The sequence below is a fragment of the Castor canadensis genome, chromosome 2 (assembly GCF_047511655.1).
Source record: "Castor canadensis chromosome 2, mCasCan1.hap1v2, whole genome shotgun sequence".
In the NCBI taxonomy this organism is placed as follows: Eukaryota; Metazoa; Chordata; class Mammalia; order Rodentia; family Castoridae; genus Castor; species Castor canadensis.
Window position 1 is genome coordinate 192,897,796 of NC_133387.1, and position 27,995 is coordinate 192,925,790.

The 27,995-nt window shown below is 33.3% G+C and overlaps 1 protein-coding gene across 2 annotated transcripts in view; it reads left to right on the forward strand.

Moving 5' to 3' along the window:
- Nucleotides 1–27,995, forward strand: part of Cwf19l2 (CWF19 like cell cycle control factor 2) — a 70,927-nt gene that overhangs the window by 13,663 nt on the left and 29,269 nt on the right. For both annotated transcript variants that reach the window (XM_074066805.1, XM_020185356.2), the window contains exons 6-11: nt 1,353–1,446; nt 5,915–6,030; nt 7,646–8,298; nt 17,669–17,759; nt 18,886–18,978; nt 27,135–27,251. In XM_074066805.1, the coding sequence (XP_073922906.1) occupies nt 1,353–1,446; nt 5,915–6,030; nt 7,646–8,298; nt 17,669–17,759; nt 18,886–18,978; nt 27,135–27,251 (1,164 nt within the window). The remainder of the gene's footprint in view (nt 1–1,352; nt 1,447–5,914; nt 6,031–7,645; nt 8,299–17,668; nt 17,760–18,885; nt 18,979–27,134; nt 27,252–27,995) is intronic.

Below are 27,995 nucleotides of genomic sequence, written 5' to 3' on the forward strand. Positions count from 1 at the left end.
TCATTGTTTTTATGAGCATTTATCCAATTACTGGACTGATGTAGGTCAAGAGGCCCAGAGTTTAATCCCCACTACTGCCAGAGAGGGGGCGGAAGGACAGAGAGGGAGGGGGATGAGCGAAAGGGAGAGAGTTTGATTGTTATTTTTTGGTCATTCAGTATCAGGTGGTGTGAACTGCTTGTTTATGGTTTTTGCTTACTTTTCTACTAGAGATATTTGCCTTTTTTTCTTACTAATTTGTAGAAGTTCTTTATATATTCAGTCCTTTGGGTTTTGTACATTCTCAGATAGTATCTCATAGTTTGTCTACTGTCTTGTGAATTGTCCTCTTTAGTGTAATTCTGACCTTTTTTGTTGTTTTTAATCCTGTTGAATACTTGATGTGTATCTCTGGATAGGACCATTGGAAGAAATTCCTTGATTATAGATACTGAGAGATTTTGGAATAAACTAACAAGGGAAGTGACAGAACCTTTTTTGCTGCAAACTATTCTAAAATCAAATCCTAAGGACTGACAATTTTGTTTATCTCTTTACATTAACTTTTCATGAAATTTTGTTCTTGGAAGTTTCTGTACAATCGTCTAACTGAATCTATACCTTTTTTCTTGCTCTTCTCTAGTATTTCCTCCATGGTGAGACCAGTTTGCTCTTAGTGTCATACAGAACTGATCATTTTCATGAGTCACATCCCCAGCATAAAACCTCAGCAGCAGTTCAGAAAGGCTCAGAAGACTTAGACCATGGTTACTCTGCAACCTAATCTCATTGCCACACTGATTTACATTTCTAACTTTAGCCAGTCTGAATTAACTTCCCTAAAAGCATTGTGCTTTTTTTTTTTTTCTCTAAGTTTTGATGAACAAGCTGGAATGTGTTTATGTTCTTTACCCCTGCTTCCTGGAAAAAAGAAAATTAGGCCAATTCTGCTCATCTGTATGTCTAAGACTACACATAATTACTTCTTCTATGAAATCTTTGATCCTTTAGTGTGAGAAAAGTTTGAATTTTTCATGTGGCTTTAGTATTCGTTATTTCTATGTTTAGAACATGTGTAAGTTATTTATTGTCTGTATTCCTCACTATATCATAAGCTAGTAAGGGCCGAGTCAGTTTTATTGACAGTTATATCTTCTCCATCTAACACAGTTTGGAGACATGGTAGGTATTCAGTAAGTACATTGAATGACTGTACTTACTGCAAGTTACAAAACAATGTGTCTTAAAAATGTTTTAAGTGTTTTGCTCAAGGTTACAGCTATTGTTAACCAGGCCTCAGATTTATTATTTAGTAATAGTTTTTGTGGTAGATTTGTCTTTGCATTCTAACCTCTGAAAATGTTTTGTTCTAGTCCAAATTGTTGGAACGAGAATTAAATCCATATTGGAAGGATGGTGGGACAGGTCTTCCATCAGAAGACTGTAGTGTATCGTCAGTTACTAAAGGTATCCCTATATTTTGGTGCCAACACATAGGCATTTCTTGGTTTCTTATAAGTTGATATTCCTAAAAAAATGACTTTGATTTTGCATATTACAAAGCATTGACAAAATATTTCCTGTCTTTTGAAGCCTTATTTAAATCATTTGTACCTGGAAAGATTATTTTAATTGTATGTTTAGGAGAAAATTGATTAAATATTTTTATATTTGATGTTTACATTTGTGACTTTGTATTTTAAATGGGTTAATACAAAGTTTGATTCTGTAAGGAATTCTGTAAGGATGTAAGAATACTTTTGATTTGTTATATTCTAAAGCAAAATATAAAAATGATTGTCTGAAATTTATGAAAATAATGTGTAAACATTAAATATGTGGTTTCATATCCTCAGAAATTCCTATTTTGCCAGGATTCATAAAATTTGTATTGATCTTAGGAGAATGCTAATATTTTCCAGCAGATAGAGACAAAATATTTAAACGTCACATAAACATACTTTATACAGAATATAAAAAATACTTACATGCCCATTATATTGACAATCAGTGAAAAGTTTAATTGCAACTAACTCAGGATGTAATAATATTATAAATTCTGATATTATCCTTTTATCTCTGTGATTTATTAGCAAGATTTTTTTTTGATTTTTATATATAATTTATTTTTATTTTTGGCTATTTATTAAAGTTCTTTTTTATTTTATGTGTATATAAAGGCCAATTTGAACCACCTTTAGGCTTCTTTATAATTTTTATTTAGCAATTTTATCAAAGTGCTTAGTAATTACAAGTTTTTTCTTTTAGCATAGGCAGAAATAGTTCTATTGGCTAAAGTAATAGTAACCTTGGTCATATAAAGTTCTTCTTGAAATAATATAATAATAATATTGTTTTATAGAGAGAACACTTAGGGAAGCAGTAAGTTAGTGCAACCCAATTTTACAATGCATACTTTTACTTTTCCTAATGTCACTGGGCAGCCAATAAATTCATCTTGAGGAAAGAATTGACAAATCTGTTGTTTGGATATTTACAGTCAGCAAATATAAGAAGACTGAATGTAGAAGACCTGGAGTTTGGCCTTAAGTAGTATTTTTAGCTAATAAAAACAGTAGAATCAAAGACACTAGGAAGAAAGTGATGTTACCTAAAGCTTTTACAAAGCGTTTCTCCCTTCCTTTCATATCACGCTTTTACTACTTCTGTTTTCCATGTTGTATTTATGTAGAAGGAGGAAAATGGCCAGAAATCTTCTGTTGGTCAGAGGCTCAGATCCCAGAGGTGAAATTAAGTATTAAAAAATGATCTTCAGGTATTACTGCATTTGCAGATAGTGTTAGATTCTTGTTTAGGCCATGGAGGGGCTGAAACTGTTAGGCGCTGAAAAGTGTTAAAGCAGTATTAAGGATGCATTAGTATTTAGGGAGAAGAGGTCACACAGTGTTGCTGTTAAGGACCCAGATTTTGTAGTCAGTTTACTTGGGATTAGAATTTGGCATTATCATTTATTTGCTTTTTGATTTTTGGAACGTTTTTCTGGGACCTTACCGAACCCAATTTGTTAGTTTGTGACAGAGAATACTGATAGCACCTACTTGCTATAGTTATTGTAAAGATTAAATTAGAAAATCTTTTCACACAGCATCTGAAGTACAGCAAACACTCAGTAATGATGATGTTATCAAATACTTGTTCTGTAATTAAATGTTTTGGAAAGGTCTTATCAACAACTTTTTGGTAATGATTGACATGACATTTACAATAATTAATTCATTAATTTTTTTCTTGTCCTTACCATAAACTAGGTAGAAAAGTAAGTCAACCATTTTCAGAGCTCATATAAAATTATTTAAAATTATATTTTAGTAATGGGAATATTAGTATAAGTTAGAATTTATATGGCACATTTATTATTTTCATAGCAACTACATGAAGAAAGCAGAGTAGATGTTATTGTCCGAATGTTTTAGTTCAAGAAAGTGAGGCTTGGAGTGGCCATGTAATTTGCCTGTCTATAGTTATGTGTAGTTCTAGACCCAGGTCTGATTCCTGGTCAGGATTACTTACTGTAGATTTTTTAGAAGACTAAATTTCTTACCATACGCTTAGTAGAAATTCTTGCTTATAGACCCTTTCAATGTGATTTTGCTCTTCCTATTTTTTTAACCCCTCTGTAATTTTGGCTTTCTCTTTTAGAATCTGTGAATTGGAAAGATTTTTAGAGGTAGCTTTAATCAGATGCCTTATTTAACAGATGCAGAAGCAAAGATCCAAAGAAACTTTTTTTGTCTTTTTTGCTCTAACAACTATTTAGTTATAGCAGCAAGACTAATACCTAGGTCTCCTGCTGTTTATTTAATTGTTAGTTCTATATTAGCTTGTTTTCTGAGAGAAGTGGGTAATATAGTCCAGATTAATTTGGTTGTATTTTGTTTATAAAAATATAACTTTGAATTATTGCTGGAAGCATTTCTTAATTTTTGGCATTATTAAAAATGGATTTGAAATACAGGTACCTATTAATGTTGCCTACCAGTGAATTTACTGTACTTATTTGATGCATCGTATCCTGGCATAGAGGACTGGTCCATGCCTTACTCACGCTTTTATGTCCTTCTGTGGTTAACAAGTTTTCATGTTAATCTAAATATTCATTAAATGCTTGATTCAGTTTGAGCATAGTGCTGAACGTAGGTATTTTGGTTTGCTTTTTAAGTTTTAAATTTAGTGATTTTTTTATATTAAAATACTTTGTTGGTATTATTCCTAATTAGACAACTAACAGTACTATTAAAATAGAATATAGTTATCATCTAAACTTGATTAGATTACACAAATATTTCTACAGTTATAGATTTAACTCATGACTGAGTTAGGTGAAAATTTTTCTCCTTAAATTTCCTTCATAATTAGCAGCACAGAGGAATAAAAGCAGTCTTACTTTTGCTCTGCTATTTTTTTTCCTCTGAAATGTGTTAGTATCGTAGTTATTCTTCAGGTTCTTTTCGCTGTGCCCACCAACATTTTAGTAGAGTAAATAACTGTAGTTGGTACAGTAGTAACGGTATTGTTGTTGTGGGTTTCTTTTACTTTCCATTGTGTAGATTTCATATTTAGGCTAAGTTCCTTGAGTGGTTATGTTACTAATTTTGAACTCATAGACTATATAAATAAGAAAAAAAGAACGAAAGTTAATAAGCCTTTAATGGATAATGAAATCATTAAATAAAGATCTAGATTGAAGTACAAAGTATTTTAGACCTGTAGAGAAAGGTTATCATCTTTCTCTATTTTATTTCTCTATTTCTTCTATTTTAGAAGAGATTGCTTAGTAAACTTGAATTGGAATAAGGGAATAGAATTAAGATGAATAGAATTAACTTGAGGATTGGAAAAAACCTGTTTTTCTTGTTGCTTTTGTTTTTCTTTAAGGAAATTTTTTTAAAATTAAACTTTAACATAAATAGAAAAGTAAGTAAGCCACAATTGTACAGATAACTGATCATTTTCATAAAGACCTCAGTGTCACCAGTACACAGTTTGAGAAACTTTATTAACATCCCAGAACCCACCTCTGTGACCCTGCTAGTCACCACTCTGTCACCAGAGAGGTGGCCGCCATGCTGGTTTCTAGCACCAAAACTCAGTTCCATCCTTGTTTGCTCCTGCTGCTTTTGTCCAGATTTTGAGATTCATCCAGAGTATTGTGATAGTTGGACTTCATTCTCCCTGCTGTGTAATAATCTGTTTTAGGTCGTCTTCAGGTCTGAATTATTGCAGTTTATTCTGTTGTGAACATTATTTAGGAGCTGGGTGTGTGCATTTTTAATGTCTGTAGAGCCAGAGTGATCTTAAAGCAGCCCTACTTTGGGACTGGGAAAATCAGAAACAGGATTTTGATTTAAGTAATTTATCAGATTTCCTCTTTACTAGATCAAAAGTATGATATGTATAGAAGAAAATACTAGTAGCTTGACAAAGTTCATTGAAGGCTTTCAAATGTTCATAGATGGTAATTAGAAGTGTAATAGGATAATTTAACATACACTTCAGCATTATCTTCCTGATTTACTCTTTGTGTTGCTTCTGAGGTATCTTTTTCTCCTGTATGTACTTTTATTGCTTATTTATTTCTAGGAATGTTCTTTTTATCTTTTTGTTTTTTTTAAATAAAAATCTTAACTCATTTTCTTGAACTTGCTTTATAGAATTTTCCTTGACATCTTGGTTAGAAGTGATCTTTAACTTTTCTCATTTCCCTAGTTTATATCTTTTTATAATAGTTAATACATGTTATCTTCTTATAATTATATCCTTTTGTTCTCATTCTCTTAAATTGGAATTTTCTTGAAAATAAAATCTTTTCTTGAAAAGAAAATCTTAAATTTTATACTTTAGAAGTGACAGAGCAATAAATATCAATTCTATGATAACCACATAAGTATAACTAATGTACATTTTTGGAATTTAGCTTCAGGAGTAGAGGATGGTGGATTAAGCTGGCTAAGGAAGTCTTATCAAAGAATGAAGCAACAAGCTGAAAAAGAAAATAGAAATTTTGAGGATATTGTAGCTGAAAGATATGGGGTAAGTAAATTTATTAAGAGATATGTATGTTTTCATAGTTATATGAAGATTTAAATGCCTTTTCCTTTGTTTTGTGCCATGAAAACTTGAATTATTGTTAAATTTCTGTACTTTCAAAGTAATTTTCTGCTTATTTTTATGTAAACTTATGCAGCATTTTTATGGACAATGAATATAAAACAAAATAAGTATGTGATTAACATAAAAATAGCACTTTCTCATTGTGAGAAAATTTAAATAATGCAGGAAAGCACTGTTGAAATTTGTATATTGCACAATTAGATATATTGTAGAGTTTGGCATTTTTTTTTGGTGGTACTGGAGTTTTGAACTCAGGGCCTTGCATTTGCTAGATGGGTACTCTGCCACTTGAGCTACACCTTCAGCCTTCTTTGCTGTAGGTATTTTGCATGCCTGGACCATTGACCTCCTATTTAAGCTTTCTTTGTAGCTGGATGACTAGTATGTGCCTCCACATCTAGCTTTTCTTTGTTGAGATGGGATCTTGTGAATTTTTTTGTCTCCTGAGCTTACCTTGTGAGTAGCTAGTATTGTAGACATGAATCATTGTGCCCAGCTAGAGTATGCATATGCTGTTAAAACAAACATGCTGAAAATATGCTTAGATCAAAAGCACACATCAGTATATATTTTAAAACCAGCTTACTTTCTTTCCTTTGTAGTGGTGTGTTATCAGCCTACTCTTTCTGTGTACATACTCACACTTATGCATTCCTTTCCTTGCTCCATCTTTATGAAGGATATAAAAAATTTTTTTGAGTTTGGAAATTTAAGAATTAGGAATATTTATGTGCAAGTCTTCTCCCCAGCCTCCAAGGCTATTAGATGAATCCTTGTTATCTGCAAAATCAGCTGGGTGAAATTTTCTTATATACGTTTTTTAGGGTAATTATTTAATGGTACACAAAAAAGTGTTATGAAATAAGCTGGTTAAAGTAGTAGGTAGAAGATGGCTTCGTTTTTGATAAAAAATTTAAGAGTATACACATGCATATAAAACTTGGCATGTTTTTTAATTGATGCTTTTCTTCTGTAATCCTTGCTTCTTTCTGGAAGTACTGATATATATGTGGTAGATTCTCTAGATAGAATCAGTTGTCCGTGTGTCTTTTTATCTTACATCTATTTACTATTATTTCCTCAGTTATAGAGAATTCTCAGGCTAATTTTGTTTTTTAATCTGAACATTTTTTGGAAGTACAGTTTTTCATTAATCCTTCTTGTTCTTGAACTGTATTTTTAAATGAGAGTCTGATGTTTTAGCAATATAGTAACTTTTTGAATCTTACTACCAGTATGAATTGATTATTTAAAAATGTTTTATCTCTGTCTATTCTGTATGTGTAAGTACAGGGCATTTGGTTTAAGTGACTCCCTTCTTGAGATCTTTTTGTTATTTGGCAGATTTTCATTGTTTGCTCATATTTTAAAAAAGTACTTATTTTGATGTAGGATTACTGTATGGGTCCCTCTCTACCTGGGGGGGGGGTAGTTTTAGTGTACCACTTGGTAGTTGGTCATGGCACAATGATGTGTGGGAGGCAAGTCACTGAGCCTTTCTTAATTTTAGACATATTGTTTTTCTCCTTTGTAGTCAATGGAAATATTTCAGTCAAAATTAGATGAAGCTGAAAAAATTGCATTCAAGAAAGAAGATTGCAGACGAGAACGGTGGAGGAAACCAGCGTATTCAGATAATGCACAAAGCAGTCAAGAAAGTAGAAAGTCAGATTTAGTAAAATATAAAAGTTCAAGGGATAGATGTAGTACAACAGATACCGCAAGTAGGAATAAGAAAGATAAGTTTAGTGGTGATGAAAAAGATAAGAGATCTGGGTCTTTAGAAACATGTAGAAGAGAATCCAATCTAAGACAAAATCAGGAGTTCTCTTCTGGAAACTCAAGACCAAAGTTCTTAAGACCCTCTGATGAAGAACAGTCATTTCATAGTAAGGGCAGAAATTGTGAGCCATCTAGTTCATCTTCAGCATTAGTAGCTCAGGGTTCTTTGCACTGTGGTTTTCAAAAACCCGCAGAGAACAGTGAAAAAAGTTTAACCTCATGGCATCGATCTGATGGGCAAGAAGGAGGCAAGAAATGTTCAGATCAAAAGTCACTGGAAGTCAGCAGCAGCATTGACTATCGACACATTCCAGGAAATGTGAGAGAAAATGTACAGGCTGAGAGCTTGAGAGATGACCTGCCACGAAGACAACATTTGCAGGACACAGAGTCCACATTTGCTGGGTATTTTATCATTTTCCTTTTTTTTTAAGATAGTGTCTTCCTACAGCTCAGATTTAACAGTCCTCCTGCCTCAGCCTCCTGTATGCCGGGATTACAGATATACACCAGATGTCATTTGTTTGTTAAGCTGATAAATGAAAAAGTGTTAAACAACAACAACAGCAACAACAACAACCCTGGTTTGTTCTTTATAACATTAGTTGTTAATTTGATATGAGTATTGTCTCTTCTTAAAATTGAAGTACATGATAAGATATGCAGATTTAACAATATGGTCCTTTTGTTTTATGGATTGCATTTTATTTAACAATTTTATTTAAGATGAGGCCAAAAATTCACTAGCTTTATTTGTTCAGACTTTGTTGCTGTTTTGCAATTTAAAAAGCTGAATGAGTGAATCTTTGAAGTGGATGTCCTGAAGGAGATATTTTGGGAGATTTTGCTAACAATGCTGTATTACTTCTAAGGAAATTACCCCGTTGTTAAGTACAATAACTGTAAATACTGCAGGTCTACAGGAGTGTAGGAGACTGGAAGGAAAATTTCCTGTCATAGCCCAAATATGAAGTGACAAAGATAGGCTGCAGACCCAGTGGAGGAAAATGTGAATTATGGGGTTGTTTTGCAGAAGAAAATAATCTACTTGGGGCAATTGATAGATTTCAAAGATGATTTTAGGCTGTTAAAAGTGAAATACAGGTAGGATAGTGGTTGTATGTATAATAACTAGAAAAATAGCACTTACTGGTTTTATTATTTTTATGTATGTTGTATTTATGTAGGGCAGTATGGCTGTTTCCTGTTGAAAACAGAAATAAAAAATGTGCTCAAAAAACAATGATAAACTTACATTTGAACAATCATTACCAAATGAGTGAATACACTAAGGGAATAGGTTTTATGAGATGATAGAAATCAGTGGTAGTTAGCAGTCGTTATAGTATTGTGGTTTGGGGTGATGAGTCTGGCAAATTGTTTTTGTTAATGATTCCATCTGACGCAGTAGGTTATAAGCACAGTGTAACTTTCAGTAGGAGCGATATGGCAAAGTCAGGATGAAGGGATGAGTCCTAGTCAAGTGGCTGTAGTTTCAGGTCAGGGCTTTCCTCCCAGGAAACTGAAGGAGACATCCAGTTGTATTCACTGAATAGCTATGGCAGGGGTTAGATAACGTCTATGGTGGTACACATGTGTAATTGCTAGGGCTTCACTCTAGGTACCTTGGGGTGGAAGACTGTTTCAAGTCCCCAGTTGCTAATGGGATGATCTTATTTACTGATATTGTTTGGGTTGGCTTAGCACTTGGGCACTGTAGAGGTCCTGATTTTTGTAACTGCAGCTAAGCATAATATGCAAAGCACAGCCTGTTTGTATTCTATTTGGTTGTCTAATTATGTCATATTTGTATACCTTCTTTAAATTGTAAGCTTCTGAAGGACATACTATAGTATAGGTGCTCACTGAACCATTTTGCTTTTCTTTCCCCTTTGGACGGGATCCTTTGTTAGCTTTGTTAATTTTGATGTTAGAGATTTGAGGTTTTCCATCCCATTACTGGCTGGAGAAGGAAACTAAAATCTGGATATCATCTACATATATTTGAAAGAAAAATATATTTGAGTTTATAGAGTGGTGCTAAGCAAGAGACCAAGGTGTAGTACCTTAAAGAATACCTAAAAGATTCATTCTCTGAAGTATTGTTAGAAGTTGTTAATTTATCTAAACATTATCATGAGATATGTTGAATTAAGTAATTCTAGGGAGTTTTAGAGCCAATGAACTTGAGAGCTAGGGAAAACCCCCCCAAACCACAGAACTTATTTTAGAACCAGAAGAAATCATAGTGTGATATTGCAGATGCAGAAATTGACGGAACTGAGGTTATAACTTGCATAATATATAACTAGTGTTTCCAGATTTAGTAAATAGAAATTATGATTCTCTTGCAGCATTTGGACCTACATTTGATAAAAAAAAATTGTGTTTACCTGAAATTCAAATAAACTGGGTGTCGTGCATTTTATTTGGCAACTCTGTACTAATACTTAGTCATTCTCTGGGTCTATGACCATTTACAAGAGATTAACATCTGACCTTAATGTACTTTGGTTTCCTTATCTTAAATAAGGTTACTAATATGAACTAGTTTTAGGATTGTTGTATGAGTTAATAAATAGGAAAAGAGCACAGTATCTGGTACAAAATAAGTGCTCTAAAAATCTTACTTATTGTTGCTCTTGTTATTATTACTATTCAGTTATTTGCACAGCTTAGAGTCATGTCTTCTGATGCCCAGTTAGCTTGCTTATCAAATAAGGTTAAAGGGAGAACCATGGATCAGTTTAAAAAAAAAAAAAACCCTTTCTTTTATCCATTAATTTTGGAAAAGTTATTGGGAACCTCAGTGAAAGTTACTTAGTATGAGAAAAATTGACCAATTAGAGGTGGAGAAAAGATACATAAGCTGTAAAAAATAAAGCACTTTCACTTGAGGACTAGGAAATATTTGTAGTTTGTTGAAAAAAGGATGGATATCAGGCTATATCATGCTTAGATCGGCTTACTAGACTGGAAAAGTTTTAATAACTGATATCTTGGTTCAATATGAATGATAATGTTTAGAAATTAGTTGAATTGGTTATATTTCTATATGTATCATTTGTATGTGTTTACCTTTCTTGCTATTTTAAAATATTTTTATAAAAACATTAAGCCATTTATAATCATGTAAGTAATAGATGTATGTATATAGAATTTAAATAGTATAGATAGTATACATACCTATATACGGTGCATATGCTATTCTGTACCTTGTTTTTTTCAATCAATAGCTCTTAAAATCTTTTCATATTAGCCAGTAGTTATCTTCTTTTTTCATTTTAAAGACTATTAATGTTTTAGAACCTAGGAGTAACATAATATTTTTCACCAGTCTTTTGTTAAAAGATGTTTAGACTATTTCTAGTTTGTTACTCTTACAGTGCTGCAGTGAAATTTTGTTATCTTTGTACACTGTTTAAATGCACCTGTAAAATAACTTCCAGGGAGTAGAATTTTTAGGTCAAAGCATATGTACATTTTACTTTTTCTATAATATTTTGTTGTATTAACTACTTTAGACTTTTACAGTCATTCATGATAGTGATTTTCCCCTTATTTCTTTGCCGGTAATATATTACTGAATTTTAAAAAATCTTCGCCAGACATACATAGTTGAGAAACAGAATTTTTCCTTGATTTGCATTTCAAGTATGGGTGAAGTTAGCCATACTTTCTTGTCGTGTATTTTTAGTTAACTCGTCATGTTTTGTCTACTTTTTGAATTGTTTTGTTTTTACTTGCAAGAACTGTCTTTAAATCATGCAATGCAAGTAGTTTTAAAACATTATTTGTAGGTCTTCCTTTTTCCTATTTCCATCCATTCTTTAACTTAAAAAATATGATCATCTTTGTCATTTTTTTCTATTATTTATTTTGGGCCCCATGAGTATCTTAAATAGCAGAAAAATATCCTCCAGTAGTGGCCCAGGTGATTTAGAACTTTAAGCTTATTATGCTTTGAAATGAAATGTGTTTATACAGTATTTTCTTTTGTTGGAAAATATATTACCTAAATACTTTCAGAAGTTTGAAATCTAGAGTAGTACTTAGTATGGAAAAACCTAATGTTTAGATTAATTTAGATTTGATGAATTTAATAAGCAGCTAACCCATTTAGTATAATGTTCTAACCCTTGGAGTCATTCTTGGCAGAGCTGGTGTTACAACTCAGAAGGGCAAGAGAAGAAAACCAGGTTTTCAAGACTTTGAGTAGAATCATAAGATCCTGAGGCAGGGAAGAAAATATGAGAATATGTGGTAAGGACAGAATAATTAAAGAGCAGTCTGTGAATACTGCTAGCAGAGAAGAATAATTGCAGTATTTAATTACTTCTTCGTGAAAAGTTTTCAGCCAGTGAGGTGTGTGTGTGTTTGTGTGTGTATGTGTGTATGTGAGAGAGAGAGAGAGAGAGAGAAATTGTACAATTTTTTAATTGTACAATTAAAAAAATTAAAAACTCCTTTTCTTAGAATACTAAGGGCACTTCCCATTTCTTACAAGGAAGAAATAACTACATTATAAAGACATGACTTTCAGTGCCTTATGAAAAGCTTGCATCAGAAGCCCAGAATTTCATTAGTTGTTTTTAGGTGTGTGTACTTTAACTTTTACCTATGCCTACAGTAGGCATGAGTTTTATTTCCATGTTGACACTTAGTACAGTGGTTTATATTAATGTTTCTAAAATCTCAAAAGAAGGAGATGATTTGATACAGGATCAGTTTCTTCTGATTTTACCAAATGTAAGCTTGGTTTCAAGATGACTTACTTTTTGAATGACTGAACTTGGTAGGAAATCTGGAGAATTGTCCTGTATCTGGATTATAGTAAGCATCTACTGGAATAACATGGAAAAATTTGGAGAAATACTAGGGAAACCACCTCTTTATCAATTTTTACTTCCCTTAGTCATTTATTTTCTTAGCTGGCTAGTGTTGAAATAAAAAGTAGATTAAGTAGACATAACTAAGTTGGTGAAGTACTTGGAAAATGAAGAAAGGCAGAAAGGGCTGAAAGGAAAAGCAACCAAGACATTTCTCACTTAGGAAAAAAGAGTTTTAGAGGCAGACCCTGGAGCAAGCAGAATTCATGGGACGTAACTGAACTGATTCTGTTTGGAAGGTGTATGAACTGTGGTTGTTTTATTTTGTATTATACACACATGCAAAAATTTCTCTAATCTCTATAACTTCTACCTAGTGGACCTGAACAATAGATTTTCAGAGCAGACAATTTTGGACAAGAAGTTTCATGAGAAATAATATAAATTGAGAAAAGTTGTGTTGCTTAGGTAGTAAAATTTTATAGTACTATATTTGAGTTTCCTGAAATTCAAATAAATAACATTTATAATATAATAAAAATGTCGTATACCTCAGAATTTAATTTGAAAAAAATTACTGAAAAAAATTTTCCCTACAAAAAAGTACAACTAATGATACAAGCAATAACTCAGCCCATAAGAGGCATATAAAAAGTTGTAATTTTCTTCTGATCACACAAATGCAGTACCCACACTGTTTGTTTTAATTGCTTTTTAAAATACAGACTGAAAGAATATAAGGGGAAGAAAGATGTGTTACTTTCTAATGGTGCTTTATGTGAAACAATTCAGATTTCTTAGTCTAAGCACCAGTCTTGCCTTTCAGGTTCACCAGTTATGAGACAAAATGGTTTTTGCAGCACAGACAATGTAGCTTAAAAAACAATAAAACAATCCCTTCTCCCAAAAAAACCTCAAATGGGACGCAGAGTGGCGTAAGTGGTAGAGTGCCTGCCCAGCAAACATGAGGCCCTGAGTTCAAACGTCAGCACCACCAAAACCAAAATAAAACAAAAAAACCAAAACAAAACTCAAATGTTATCTGTTAAGAAGATTTCTTTTTTTATGGCAAAAGAATTCACTTTTTAAACAAATTTCCATACATTGTTATGAGGTCAATTTTTGATGTGGAGGTTGCTTATGTATTTTTGCTATTTCTTGCTCTAAAAGTATGTTGAAAACCTGATTAGGTTGTAACACATTTGTACATGGAAGCAATGCTAGGAATCTATATAGCTATTCTTACCTCAACTAGCAGAAATGCTTTGTCTTTCTTCTTATTGCTTATGTCTTCTCTTCAACAAAATTAGAGATAAGGGCAGAACAGGTTCTGCCTGGAAGCACGGAGGGTGGATGGGAGAGAGAGGGAAGGGGTGGAGGGCAGGGGGGAGGAATGGCTCAAACAATGTATGCACATGTGAATAAATGAATAAAAAATTTAAAAAATTTCAATGAAGTGTGATAAAATCTAGGAATTCAAGACAACTATGTTGTAGCTGTAGCACTGTGTAGTGATATACCATGGTCTTAATTTGTGATCCCTCAGCTGATGTTCAACATCTCCTCAAGTGCTTACTTATCATATGCTTATGTTTTTGTAAAGTGTTGTAGAATGCATAGTGGTGCTAACCATCTCACTTCTTTTTAAGAATTGTATCTTCATTTTCCTCATTTCTCAGTCTGGAGGTTTATCTGTTTTATTGATTATCTTAAAAAAAGCAATCTTGGGTTTCATTGAAAATTCAATTTCATTTATTTTAGCTTTAATTTTTATTGTTTCTTATATTGTCCTTACTTTCTGTTTAATTTGCTCTTTTTTTCTTAAGGTATGACCTGAAATTTTTCTCTTTTTCTGAGATTAGAAGTACTATAATTTTTTTCCCAGAAAGAATGCTTTAGTCACATCCCAGAAATTCTGATGCGTTGTATTTACATTTTTGTTCCATTCAAAATATTCCGATATTTCCCTTTGCCTTCGTTCTTCACTCATTGTTTATTTTCAGGTATGCTGTTTTGTTTGGAACAGTTGGAGGATTGGATCTAGCTGAATTTTTCTTTTTTATCTATCTAATAATTTCTATCTTTTAATACAGACCATTTATGTGTATTGATATTATTGATGTACACATGTTCCTTAACCAAAATGCTTAGAACCTGAGTTCTAATAAATATGTATATGTGTATATATATATATACATATACATATATATTTATTTATTTATTTATTTTTTGGGGCAAACCGGTTTGAACTCAGGGCTTCACGCTTGCTAAGTTGGCAATCTACCACTTGAGCCAATGCTCCCAGCCCTTTTTTGTGTATGTGTTGAGTATTAGTTTGGTGATAGGCTCTCTCAAATTATTTGCCCAGGCTGACCTTGAATTATGATCCTCCTGATCTCTGCCTTCCATGTAGCTAGGATTACAGGCGTGAGCTACCAACATCTGGCTTAAATGTATGCCTGCATTTTGGGTGCAATCTTCACATGATGTCTACGTATGGCAACATGTTGATGCTAAAAATGTTTCAGATTTTGGATTTCAGAATTTTTGATTAAGGATGCTCAGCCTATAATTAGGTTCAAATCTTGTCCCAACTGTCTCTTTTCTTTTTCCTTTTTTCATTCTTTTTGTGGATTGGATATTTTTATGATACCATTTCATTTCCTTTGTTGTTGTAATTTTTTAATGTAGCTTTAGCTTTGATAGTAATATATCTTTAACTTACCATCTACCTTCAAGTGATATGATGTCACTCCTGTGTGATGTAAGAACTTTACCATACTTTATATGTATTTCTCCTCCTTTCTGTTAATGTTGTCATATATTTTACATACAATTGCTATGAACTCCAAATGTATTATTACTTGTGTTTAAATAGTTATCTCAAAGAGATTTATGCAGTAAGCAAAATGTCTTACATATTTGCCCTGTAGTCATTTTAGGTGTTCTTCCTTGATGTGGGTTCTTACTTGCTTTTATTTTTTTCTTCTGCCTGAAGGCTTTTCTTTAAAATTCTTTCAGCTTTTTATTGTCCAAAAATCTTTTTGGTAGTACTCAGAGCCTTGGACTTGCTAAGCAGGGGCTCTACCACTTGAGCCATACTCAAGCCCCATTTGACCTTTTGACTCTTTTTTTTTTTTGGTGGTGATTTTTGTTTTATTTCATTTTATTTTTTTAAATTGTTCTGGGTGGGAGTACATTGTAGCATTTACAAAGGTTCTTACAGTATATCAAATATATCATACTTGAATTCACTTCCTCCATTGCTCTCTTTCTTCCTCTCTCCCCTGATCCCTGGAACAGTTTTAACAGGTATCATTTTTGCATTTACATACATGTGTATATATTATGTGCACCATATTCACCCTTCTACCCCTTTCCCTGCTACTGACCCCCTCCCACCGGTGCCAACCCCCCATCGGGTGGGGTGCAGAACCTGTTCCTCCCTCCTGTTCTCTGATTTTGTAGAAGAAAAAACATAAAAGACAAAAAAAGAGAAACAAGGTGTTTCTGGGAGTTTCCTTGTGTTGTTTCCATGCATATATGTTTTACAAGCCCAGTTGGTCACCTCTTCTAGTCCTCTTCCTCCTAGTCCACTTCTCATGGTGGCCCCCACCAGTTTAAAATTTCTTTATTCATTCCTGTACAGTGAGCACATCAACTACATTCAAGTTTTTGGTTTCCTTCCCTTGTCCTGTCTCTCCTGTGTGCAGCCTCCCCTTTGTGTGACCCATGTCCCATGATATTGCTGTATTTGTTTTAGGTCTATAATCTGCATATGAGGGAGAACATGTGACTTTTGGCCTGGCTAACTTTACTTAAGATGATGTTCTCCAGTTCCATCCATTTACTTGCGAATGACAAAATTTCATTCTTCTTTGTGGCTGAGTAAAATTCTATTGTGTATAAATACTACATTTTCTTAATCCATTCATCAGTAGTGGTGACCTTTTGACTCTTGATTTTAACATTTGTTAGTTGGGTCCAGAGCAGCATTTAGTCTGTGGCTTATTAGTTTCCTCTAGTGAAGTAGGGCCCTTTATAGTCTACCCAATATTTTCTGAATTATGAGGTTTCTTATTCTAGCTAGTGGGACCAGCTAGTATCAGATGTTATTGCTTTAAAACTTTGGGATAGTTGTTTCTCTGCCTACAGGTATTTTCTTGCTGAATCATTACATGGAATTCTCTGGGTTTCTCTCACTGTGTTGCTTTTTCTTCCCTCTGGTACTCTTTCCAATGCACTGTAACTGCCTTGAAATTCTTGCACTGTTAGTTATTTCTCATTCACTCAGGAGTCCATCAGAATCTTACTGGGTTCACTCTCCCTGTTTTTTTTGCCTTGAATCTTTTTTAAGGCAGTAACCTGAGTGAATCTAACCTTGACTGGAAATTTCTCTTACGTGAGGCTTTTATGTTAGGGGTTTGGCATGTGATCTCAGTTTTAATTTAGTTTCTGTGTCTGATTAATTCTGGACTGACTTTGCAAAAAGAACACATGATCATTGCCTTTATTCTTTGAATGCAGTTAAATGTACTGTTTTAAGATTATAGTTTCATAGATTATCGATAGTTTATCACATTGAATGAGAAAAGTTTTCCAAAATGTGTAGAATTGTTTGGCCTGACCCTAGTTTTTGCTTTTTTGTTGTTATTTTCTTTTTTTAGTATGTAACTATTGAATAATGAAGGACAGTTTTTTTTAATATTATTTGTTTCATTGTTACTGGAACTTTGATCAGTTGTTAAAACTGCGGTAAGCCATCATGGCTTTGTAACAGAGAACCTCGATGTGTTGATTTATGGTGGAACATTGAATCTAATTTTTACGTGTTAGAGTCATGTTTCCCTATTGGTGCTGACTGTTTTGCTGAGGTCAGTTAAGATAATGTCTGAGATTGATGTTACTTGCGTCTGTATTTCACACGCTGTCCTGTTCTTCTGCAGTCGAGAGGGTGAATCCCTGCACATACTGAGTGTTGATGAAAAGAATAAGTTGGGAGCCAAGATTATCAAGGCAGAGATGATGGGGAATATGGTAAGACTCTTAAATATTTAACTTGTACAAGTAATTTTTGAAGGTCCTCAGTAGTGTAGATACGGCATACTTTGAAAATAACTTGCTAATTAATTCCTTAAAGAAATTTTCAAACATTTCTAGAAACAGTACTTACTGTCTTCTAAATAATATATTTAAATGGGACTGACTTGGTAAGAACTGCTTCATTCATTCATTCATTTATTCATTCTATTATCACAATGCCTGTTATATCAGCTCATGTTATATTGCAGAACAGCAAAGCCGGATAGCTTTCTATGTCCTGACACAGTTGATTCACTTACCGTCATATGTATGGATTCATGTCAGACTCAGATATAAGTGATCTTTAAGTAGCTTTCTGTTTTGGTGTGCTATCGGTGCAGAATTCTTTAGTAGAACAAAAGGTAGCCAGACAAGATGTTTTTGTTTTTACTAGTTTGTATGTCTGGTAAAAGGCATATCTTGCATATGCTCATCTTTCTCTTTGAATATGGTCTTGGGTAACAGTGGACTTAACTCAGTCCAGAAATTAATAAGAGATTAGTTTAAGTTATGAAAGTAGAGGAATTAGTTAAAAGCATGAAAGAGAGGATGCCTAGTAGGAGGTTAACTTTTAAGACATGTGTTTCTTTGTTCGTGGAACCATTGTAGTGGAGCATGCTGTTCTTTGTCACATAAATCTATTTATTTTCTTTTTTACTTTGTGGTTTGTTGATTAATGTCAGTTTTATATAAATTCCTGTAGATTTCCTAGAGTATAAATGAAATATATTCAGAAATTTTATCAAAATTACTTAACAATAAAGAAAGTAATATTTTCAATTTTGTGATGGTTTCCTTATAATAAATAAATGCAGTTTTAAGTACTAGAAGTTTATTAAATCTAAGGAATTATAAAAATGTCATTCCTGGCTCCCTCAGAATACAGTCCTTGAAATTATTACCTCCAGATCATAAACAAATGCTATGGGTATTTGAGAAGCTGGTAAGTGAGATAAGTTCATCAAAATGTAATTGAAGTTAGCTGGTGGCTACATGGGCTGTGTTATGCTATTTTCCTTTCTGTCATACAAATTTGGAATACTCTGTTACCAAGAATTAAAAGACATTTTTATTTTTTAAGGAATTAGCTGAAAAGCTCAAGGCCCAACTTGAGAAGGCAAATAAATTCAAAGAAACTGCAACACAGATATCATCAAAAAAATCAGGGGTAGAGGTAAGTAATAAAAGTTTATTACTTTTTCAAGCATAAATTAGCTTGTGCAATATTACTTTGCATTAGCAGTATTTTAATAGATGTGTCTGTGATTTAGGGTATATATACTTGTTTGCTTATTTTTAAAATTTATTTTCATATGTATCTCTTATATTTCACCAATGTTTCCTGATAGTAAAAAGCCTAAGCCTGGGAACAAGGAAAACTGGTTTATTCTGGGCTCTGCTGCTTTACCTTATGTAAACCAAATGAACCTTAGTTCTTTTGCTTCAAATGGGAGACTTGAATTAGATAATCCATTTCTTATGAGACAAATTATTTTGCTCTATGTTTAGTTCATCTACTTATTACTGAGCAAAACAGATTAAAAACATTCACCTGTATGGAACTTTCATTTGGGTGGGGATGGAGAGATAATAAAATGCTAAAATAATAACTAAATAAATTATACAGCATATTAGAAAGTTATACATTCCATGGCAGGGTAGTGGGGATTTGAGTGACTTGGGCACAAAGGCTGATTCTCATTGAACAGCGATATCACTGCAGAGACTTCTAAGTAAGCAAAGAAGTGCATCTCTATCTGAGTAAAGAGCATTCCAGGCATAGTGGACAGAGAAGTTAAGGCTCAAAGAGTGGGAACATGTCTGGTAGGAAGAACAGCATGGAAGCCAGGTTGCTCTGGTGGAATGAATGAGAGAGAGGTGTTAGGGGACCCTGATAAGAGACTAGGGGAGACCAGATCATGTTAAACTTTCAAAGTCATTTAATAAGGAAGTAGGCTTTTATTTTGACTGAAATGAGAAACTGTTATGGGGTTTTGAGCAGAAGAACATACTTTGTTTCACTAGGCAGGCATTTGAACACTTGAACCATGATCCTTGCCCTTTTTACCTTTGGATATTTAATAGATAAAGTCTTGCATTTTTGCCTGGGAATGGCCTCAGACCATGGTCCTTCTCCCTGTGACCTCTTGAATAGCTGGGATCACAGATGTGTACCATTATGCTTAGTTTATAGATTGAGATGGAGGTCTCACTAATTTTTTGCCTGGGTTGGCCTTAAACCATGATCCTGTCAATCTCTGTGTCCTAAGTAGCTGGGATTACAGGCATGATTCACTATGTTTAGTTCAGAAATTATACTGTGATAGGATGATCCTGGCCTCTTCATTAAGATCAGATAGAAGGAGAATAAAGGCAGAAGCTGGAGTCTAGGTAGGGTTTTGTAATAATACAGGTAAGAAGTGATTGTGGCTTTAATTAAGATGGCTAGAAATGATCACATTTTTACACATACAAGTATTTCCTGTATGTATTTTGAAAGGAGAGCTGGATTTTATGGTGGTTTAAGTGGGGGGTGGTGGTAGATGGGTAATGAGATAAAGATAGGTGCAAAGCACACTCCAGTGTCTTTAGCTTGAAGAGGCAAAAGAATAGGGTGGCCATTAATTGAGTAGCAGATGAAAGAAAGTGGAGGTTTTCTGTTCAACATAGAGGTCTGCATGTATTGAGTTTGGATGCCTTGGAGGTGAGGAACAAGTTGAGATGTCAAGTAGGCAGTTAGATGTGGTTGGGAGAAGCGGGCTGGAGATAGAAATTTAGGAGTTCTTAGCACATGCGTGGTATTTAAATACATGGTCCTGATGAAAAGCATCTTGGGCATAAGTGTAGATGGAAGAAGTTGAAGTTTTGAGTTGGATGCAGTGCAGTGTTGAGAGGTTAGATGCATTAACACATTCAGCTTTCTGCCATTATCACAGATTTGTAGATCTGGAGACCAAGAGAGGCACAGAACGTTAAATAAATCATCCAGATGTAAAACTACTAAGTTGAGGGCAAAAATTTAAACCCATGAAAGTACTTATGTTTCCATGTTACCTCTTTGATGCTGAAGGATAGTCAAAGCTGTCCTGGAGAGTTGGGTTTAAGTATTCATTTTATTCATTGTTTTTTGATGAATCGTTTTTAAAAAAAAAAATTTCTGAAGAAGTACAAAATGGTGGGAATAGCTTAGTTATTTGTGTTTAATTGATATATGTATTGAATTTTGAGTCACATAACCTTTTCCTTAATCTTTAAATATCATTGATAGATTAAGTAAATCACTCAATTATATTGAGAAATACAACATTAAAATTTCTCAATATCAATTATCTGGTTAATTAATTTAATTCTCTTAAATTTTTAAACTGTTACTACTTTTATATACCTTTTTTACTTATGGGTTTCAAACACTGGTTAGAGATTTAAGATCACTCTGTGGAATCCTAACCAATAAGATTGGACCTGAGCTTGAGATTTTGTTAGGTGTCATTTCTTATGTAATTTTAGGCTTCGCTGGCCCTGTCAAATGAACTTATCCACATTCTCATCTTTTGGCTGAAATTTGCCATGTCCCATAAGATTTCATTTCTGTATTCATCTGAAGTGATTTTTTTCTCCATTGCCCTATGCATTTGCCTAATGTGAAATCAAACACTGAAGTATCTGAGACAAGAAAGGAGCCATATAGAGAGAACTCCTGTGAAGTCTGGATGAATCTGTGTAGCCAACTGTTGAGCTATTTTGCTGCTTGGAAAAGAAGGAAAAAAAATGAAGCATTTATCTGTCAAATGACATTTCTGTTTTAAGGCTATCATAGTGTAACTGAGAGGCTAAATCTTATCCTTTGAGTACACAACTCTGATAGTACTAATTTTTAAAAAATAAATTTCTAGCTTTCCCTAGCTTTGAACAGTGGGCTTCATTATTTAGTAGCGAATATTCAAAGTAATATACAAAACAGAATTTCTGTTTGCCTGTTTTGGAAGCTGTATAGCCCTTTGAAGCTTCAAATAGGAAGATTTTATTATAAAGATTCTTTGGCCAAAAACACGTATTTTCAGCTTCTCTGCAGAGATGGGACACTTGCACACCTTTTCAAGCTCTCCCAGTAATATGCAAAACAGACCTCTTCCAAAAGTTCTGACAGAATTCTCTTGACTTATCTAGCTTTCAAAGTAGTTTTATTAAGAAATAAGAAGAAAGCACGAAGTTGTTTACTACTACACAGAAACTTAATGACTTTTTGGAGAAAAATCTAGAAATATGTCTGCTAGAAATTTTACCCTTTCAGGGAAAAGAAAACCCCATTCATTAGAATAGCTTAACCGGAAGGAATTATTTCTTGTATGGGTTGTTTGTTGGAAATGTTATAGGAAGAAAGTAGTGTCTGTCTTTTTGAAAAAAATTCAACTGAAAATTGTTTTTTAACTGATACATAAAACATAAAAATAAACATTAATGCCTTGTGATGTTTTGATACACGTGTCTATCATGCAGTGTTTAATTACATTAAGCATACCTATTTCCTCAGGCATTTATCATTTCTTTATGGTGAAAGCATTCAAAAATCTTTTCTTCTAGCTTTTTAATTGCTATAGATAGCAATGGCACATCCCGAATTTCTTACCCTGTGGAACTGTACCTTAGTATCCATTGATCAACCTTTCCTCATACTTTCCTCTCTCTGAGCCCTGGTAACTACCACTGTACTCTCAACTTCGACGGAATTGATTTTTTTACGTTCTGAGTTATTGAGATCATGTGGTGCTTGTCTGTTGGTGCTTGGCTTATTTAATTAATGTAATGATTTCCACTTCTTTCCATGTTGTTTCAAATTACAGGATTTCATTTTTTAATGGCTAAGTTGAATTCCATTGTGTCTGTGTGCCACATTTTGTTTATTCGCTCATCAACTGGTGGACACTTAGATTGTTTCCGTTACTTGGCTGTTGTGAATAGTACCGAGATGAACGTGGGAGTGCAGATGTCTCTGACATACAGTTTCATTTCCTTTGGTATATACCTGCTGGTGTTATTGTTAGATAATATGGTAGTTCTATTTTTAGTTTCTTGAGGAATCTCCACCAGTGGTGGACAAGGGTTCTTTTTTTTAGTTTTTTTTTTTTTTACATGTCCTTTTCAACACTTACTACCTTTAGCTTTTTTTCTTAATAAGCCATTCTTAGTAGGATGAGATGACATTGTGGTTTTTATTTTCATTTCCTTGATGATTAGTAATGGTGAACATTTTTTCATTTGTCTGTTGCCACTTATATGTCTTCTTTTAAGAAATGTCTGTTTAGATCTATTGCCCATGTTTTCATTGGGTTATTTGTTCTTTTTTTCCTTCCTTTGCTTTTGAGTGTTTGGTGTTTCTTATATACTCTGGATATTAATGATTTGTCAAATGAATAGGTGGCAAGTATTTTTCCCCATTCTGTAAGCAGTCTTTTCACTCTGATGATTATTTCCTTTGCTGTGCAGAAGCTTTTAGTTTGATGTAATCTTATTTATCTATTTTTACTTTTGTTTCCTGTGCTTTGGGGATCTTGATCAGAAAATGTTTGCTTTTTCCTATTCCCATGTTCTGATGTGTTTTTCCTTAGAGTGTAGTGAACAACCTGCTTTCTTGTAATATGATTGTGGATATAATTAGAGATACAGTAAAGACTGCCCAAAAGTCATGAAAATATAAAGAATAATAGTAATCACTTGTTTACTGAAAATGTAAAAGATAAAAGTTGCAGCAGAGGCCATATGGTCTTAATGATAACAAGCTTGTGGAGCACCATTGTGGACCTCAGGAAGTTCATGAACCTGGTGAGAAAATACAACTTAATTAAAGAATTTTGCTTTCTTTCCAAAATGCTAGGAAAGACTTTCAAACATTTAGACTTTTTAATACCAACGTTGACTCAGAGCAATACATTTTTCCTTTTCTTTTTAGTCAATTACTTATGTATAAGTGGTGCTAAAATGCCTGTCAAATAATAACTCACAACTGTTCAACTGCAGTTGTAGCATGAAAACAGCCATAGACAATAGATAAATGAGTACATGTGGCTATGTTCCAATAAAACTTTATGCACACTAAAAGTAGAATTTTAATTAATTTTATACTTAAAATTATATATTATTTTGCTTTTCCCCCAACCATAATTCTTAGCTGAACAAATGCAGGTAGCTGACTGAATTTGGCCTGTGGGCCATAGTTTGCTGACTCTGACATAGATTCTTAAGGCCCATATTTGGTATCAATATAGTAGTGAATTGGGAACTTAATATTTCTGGTCTCCTCAATATTTCTGTCCTGGGTACCCAAAGTGGTAAAACTTGCTGTAATTTTTGTTTTGGCAGGTTTGAGGAACAAGTAGAAAAGTAGGGATAGAAGAGGAAAGTAGAAGGGAGGGTGGGTAGCCCCAATAGTATAATTAATTTGTATGAGCACTGTTTTGTGAATCCAGTTATCAAGCATTTATCAAGTACGCACTGTTACTTTTCACTGTGCCAGGTCCTTAGAATAAAGTGGTATGCAGCTTGGTCTTTGTCCTGCAGAGAAACATAGTTAAGTTTTAAATATTTGTTGGGTTAAATAGAAATTTGGAATTACTAGACTGTGAGGTGTGTTTTGCTGAAAGGTATAATTCCTTGTTACTGTGAAAGTGATAGTAAACTTTGTGGGAGAGAACTATTTATTTTCCCACAAATATTATATGTATGTGTAGGGGAAAATAATCACTGGCTATGTTAGCAAATTGATCTTGTAATGCATAACAGGGATTTGTTTTCTCCTTTCCACCTTAAAATAAGAATTCATGATTTCTGCCCATCACAGGGCTATTTTATGGAGAATGAATTAATGGTTCCAAAGCATTTTAAAATTTACTAAAAATGCCTATATGAAATGTTTGTAACAAAGCACTCAGTTTTGGTGTTTTCAAAATAAAAAGATCTGCAGAGCAAATGGTGATTTCCGGGGATTATTTTAAAATTTGGAGCATGTTGCATTCTTATGAAAATGGGAAGATTTTATAAATGCTTTCTAGTTATGTCAAAAAGTGTTCCTGCTTTCTTTGGAGAGAAGTTAGTAAATCACGTAGATGATGAAAATGTTTTGGCCTATTTTTCTGTGTAGAATGAACTTCTCATCTCTCTTTGTGATTTTAATGCCAAGTAGATGGTTAAAATGTCCAAAGTGGGATAACTTCAGGTCTTTTGTTATTGTTAGGCCTGTGGAAAAGAAAGTAGATAGCTGGAGAGAGACAGCTAAGCTAAGGGGGAAAGTGGGATAGGTTTGGCAGTATATTAATTAGTGTTTGAGGCACTAATTTGCCAATTCTGTTTATCCAGCATTTATGGAGTACCCACTGTTTGACTTTGTGCCCAGTCTCACAAATATTAAGCAGTGTGTAGTCTTTGACCTGAAAGAAATGACAAAGATTAAATTATAGGTAGATAAATAGTTCTTGAAAAGCTTATGATCTAGCAATATGAATGTGCCTAAATTTATTTAGTAACAGAGCACTGACTGACTGCATCATTGGTTTCCATAAAAAGAAGGGATGCTTGTTCCATGAAGCACAATGTACTGTCAATTTACAAAAATTACAGGGAGCCAGAAAAGAAGCATACAAGTCAGAAACTGAAGGCCTATATGCTATGTTAAAGTACTTGGCCCTAATTCCACTATTTAGTACAGTGTTTCTTATATGGTGTTGGATCAGGATTTTGTGTATACATACTTATATATGCAAGTTTTATAAAGTGCAATATAATGAATTACATAAAATTGAAATAACATGAACTACAAGTCTCATTTTTTTTTTTAGATTGAATCCACATAGGATTACTCCATAGGACTTCTGTAAAAGTTTATAAACACTCAGTTTATTTGTTTACCTCATCTTGGATTTGTAACAGATATTTCATGTCTGATAATTCTGACTCATGACTCATACTGGTTAGTGGGCCATACTTGGCGTTATATTGATCTCTTACATAATAATGGAGGAGAAACCAAAGGTTGCTTTTCATATACTGATAATTCATGAAAAGGGTAATTCTCATATGGGGTTACATATTTGAAGGCAGGGGCTATATTTCTTTAAGAAATGTAGGCACATTAAAAATATTTGATGAATGAAGAATGAATGAGTCAAAGATGTAAAGACAGACTTAGAGTTCCAAAGACTAGAGAATATAATAAACAGAATCAAGTGATTTCAAATCAAGGAAGATGATAATTTAATAATTATCTGTTGGATTTGGTAATTTGAAAGTCCTTAGGGAGACCAGCTTTAGCAGTTGATAAAGTTAGAATGCATTGCCCATCTGTATTATTTGGTAAGTGAGCAAGAAGTAGAGATTCTTTAAAATACAACATTCCATTAATTAATGCTAATTAATTCATTGAGGAAGAATAGTATTTGTAATCTTTTCTTTTTTTATTAACATATTAATTATAGTGTTAATCTTTACTCTCCATTTAGTATTGAGTGCAAAAAATAACTCCTATGTGACCAATAATAGGAATGTATTTTTTTCCTAGCAACTAGATATCTATTAAATGGAATTGAAATTGATTTTTATATTTGATTCTGATTTGAGAAGAAAATTGAAATGTGAATAATTTGCTTGGTCTTGTTTCCAGTTGTTTCTTAAAGAATTTATTCCCTAATATTCTTTATTGATTCTTTATTAGAACCCCACCAGTAATTCCATTTTCATCATAGAATAAAGTTTATAATATATTGTGGCAGGCATGGTTTTGGCTATAGTTTTGTGGGAAAGATTATGTCTTTAAAGTTTGTGGGATATAATTTCTTCTGAAGAGTCAGAGAAATGAAAAGCATTTGAAGGCTGATAATAGGTAAGAATTGTGGAGTATCATTATTGTTACTAATTTAACAAGTTTAATTTGTCACTTAGTTGCGTTATTTCTTATCAGTTTGTAGTAGACTTTTTAAATTTAAGAAATATCTGTTAAGCATTCCATCTACTGCATGAGTGATGTGTTTGTTCCCTCACAATGCCTGGTGGCTTGTTGTACTTTGTCAGTTTTAATAGTGTCCAGATGAAAGCTGTTTTGTTTGCTTCTCCAATTGCATTTTGTTTCAAATATAAAATAAACTTTGGGTATTTTCTCTGCTGTTTTTCTGAAAAGATTAGGATTGTTTTACATTGTAGTGAATAATGAACATCCAGGAGACTTAAGCTAATCTACAATATTATGTGGAAGCTAGACTCTTTTCCAGGTATTTTTATTGTTAAATGTAAGCATTCAACATTGTTTACAATTATTTTGAAAGTTATCTCTAAATCTCTCCATAGATTGAAGACCACCAGGAAGTGATCCTTGTTAGAACTGATGAGTCTGGGAGAGTGTGGCCTGTGAATGCACCACAAGAACTTCCAGAGTCCAAAGCAGGAAGAGGGAAGAGACAGAGGGTGTGTTTCACATATGTTTTGCCTATTAGAATTCTTTTTGTCCTTGGAATTCCCTTTTTTCCCTTTGGGGCTTTCTTGGTATTACACTACAAAATATTTTCGAAAATGTTGCTGTCCAATGCAAATGTTACAAAGTAGTAAATTATGTTATTGCTTTTATTCTTAGTTGTATCTCTTTGCCATTTACAAAATGTGTTTTTGTCAAATAATTATAACATTGAATGTTTAAGGCAGTTTTAATTTTAGTGGACATTTCTTTGAGGTTGTATTTAGTTTCTTTTTGCATACTAACCATTCTTAGAAAAACGTTGGTCTCCCAGACTTGTTACCTTTGTTAGACAGCTAATTTGTGACCTGGTGATGGGATATTCGTACACAGTATGGTCTTAATTATGTAGGTGCTATGAGCCTTTATGCACCTAATTTTATTTTCCATCCTCCAGATAAACCAATTAGTTTTTAGCACTGCCTCGAGGCACTTAAGATGAAGAAAGCAGCATATTCAGTTTTTCTAAGATTTTTGTTTTAAATTTGAGATCGTACAGATAATAATTAAGTACACAAAAGAATTGTTCAGAATTTTTCTTTCAAATGTTACTTGCCCATTGAGTGTCTCTGCTGCTAGAGATTCTAATTAATTCTTTCAACAAATAGAAATGGAATCGATACCTTTTCTAATGCAATGGGAAGATCGGGTTGGAGAGGAGATGTGGAGAGAATAGTGAAGGTTTAAATATATGAAGT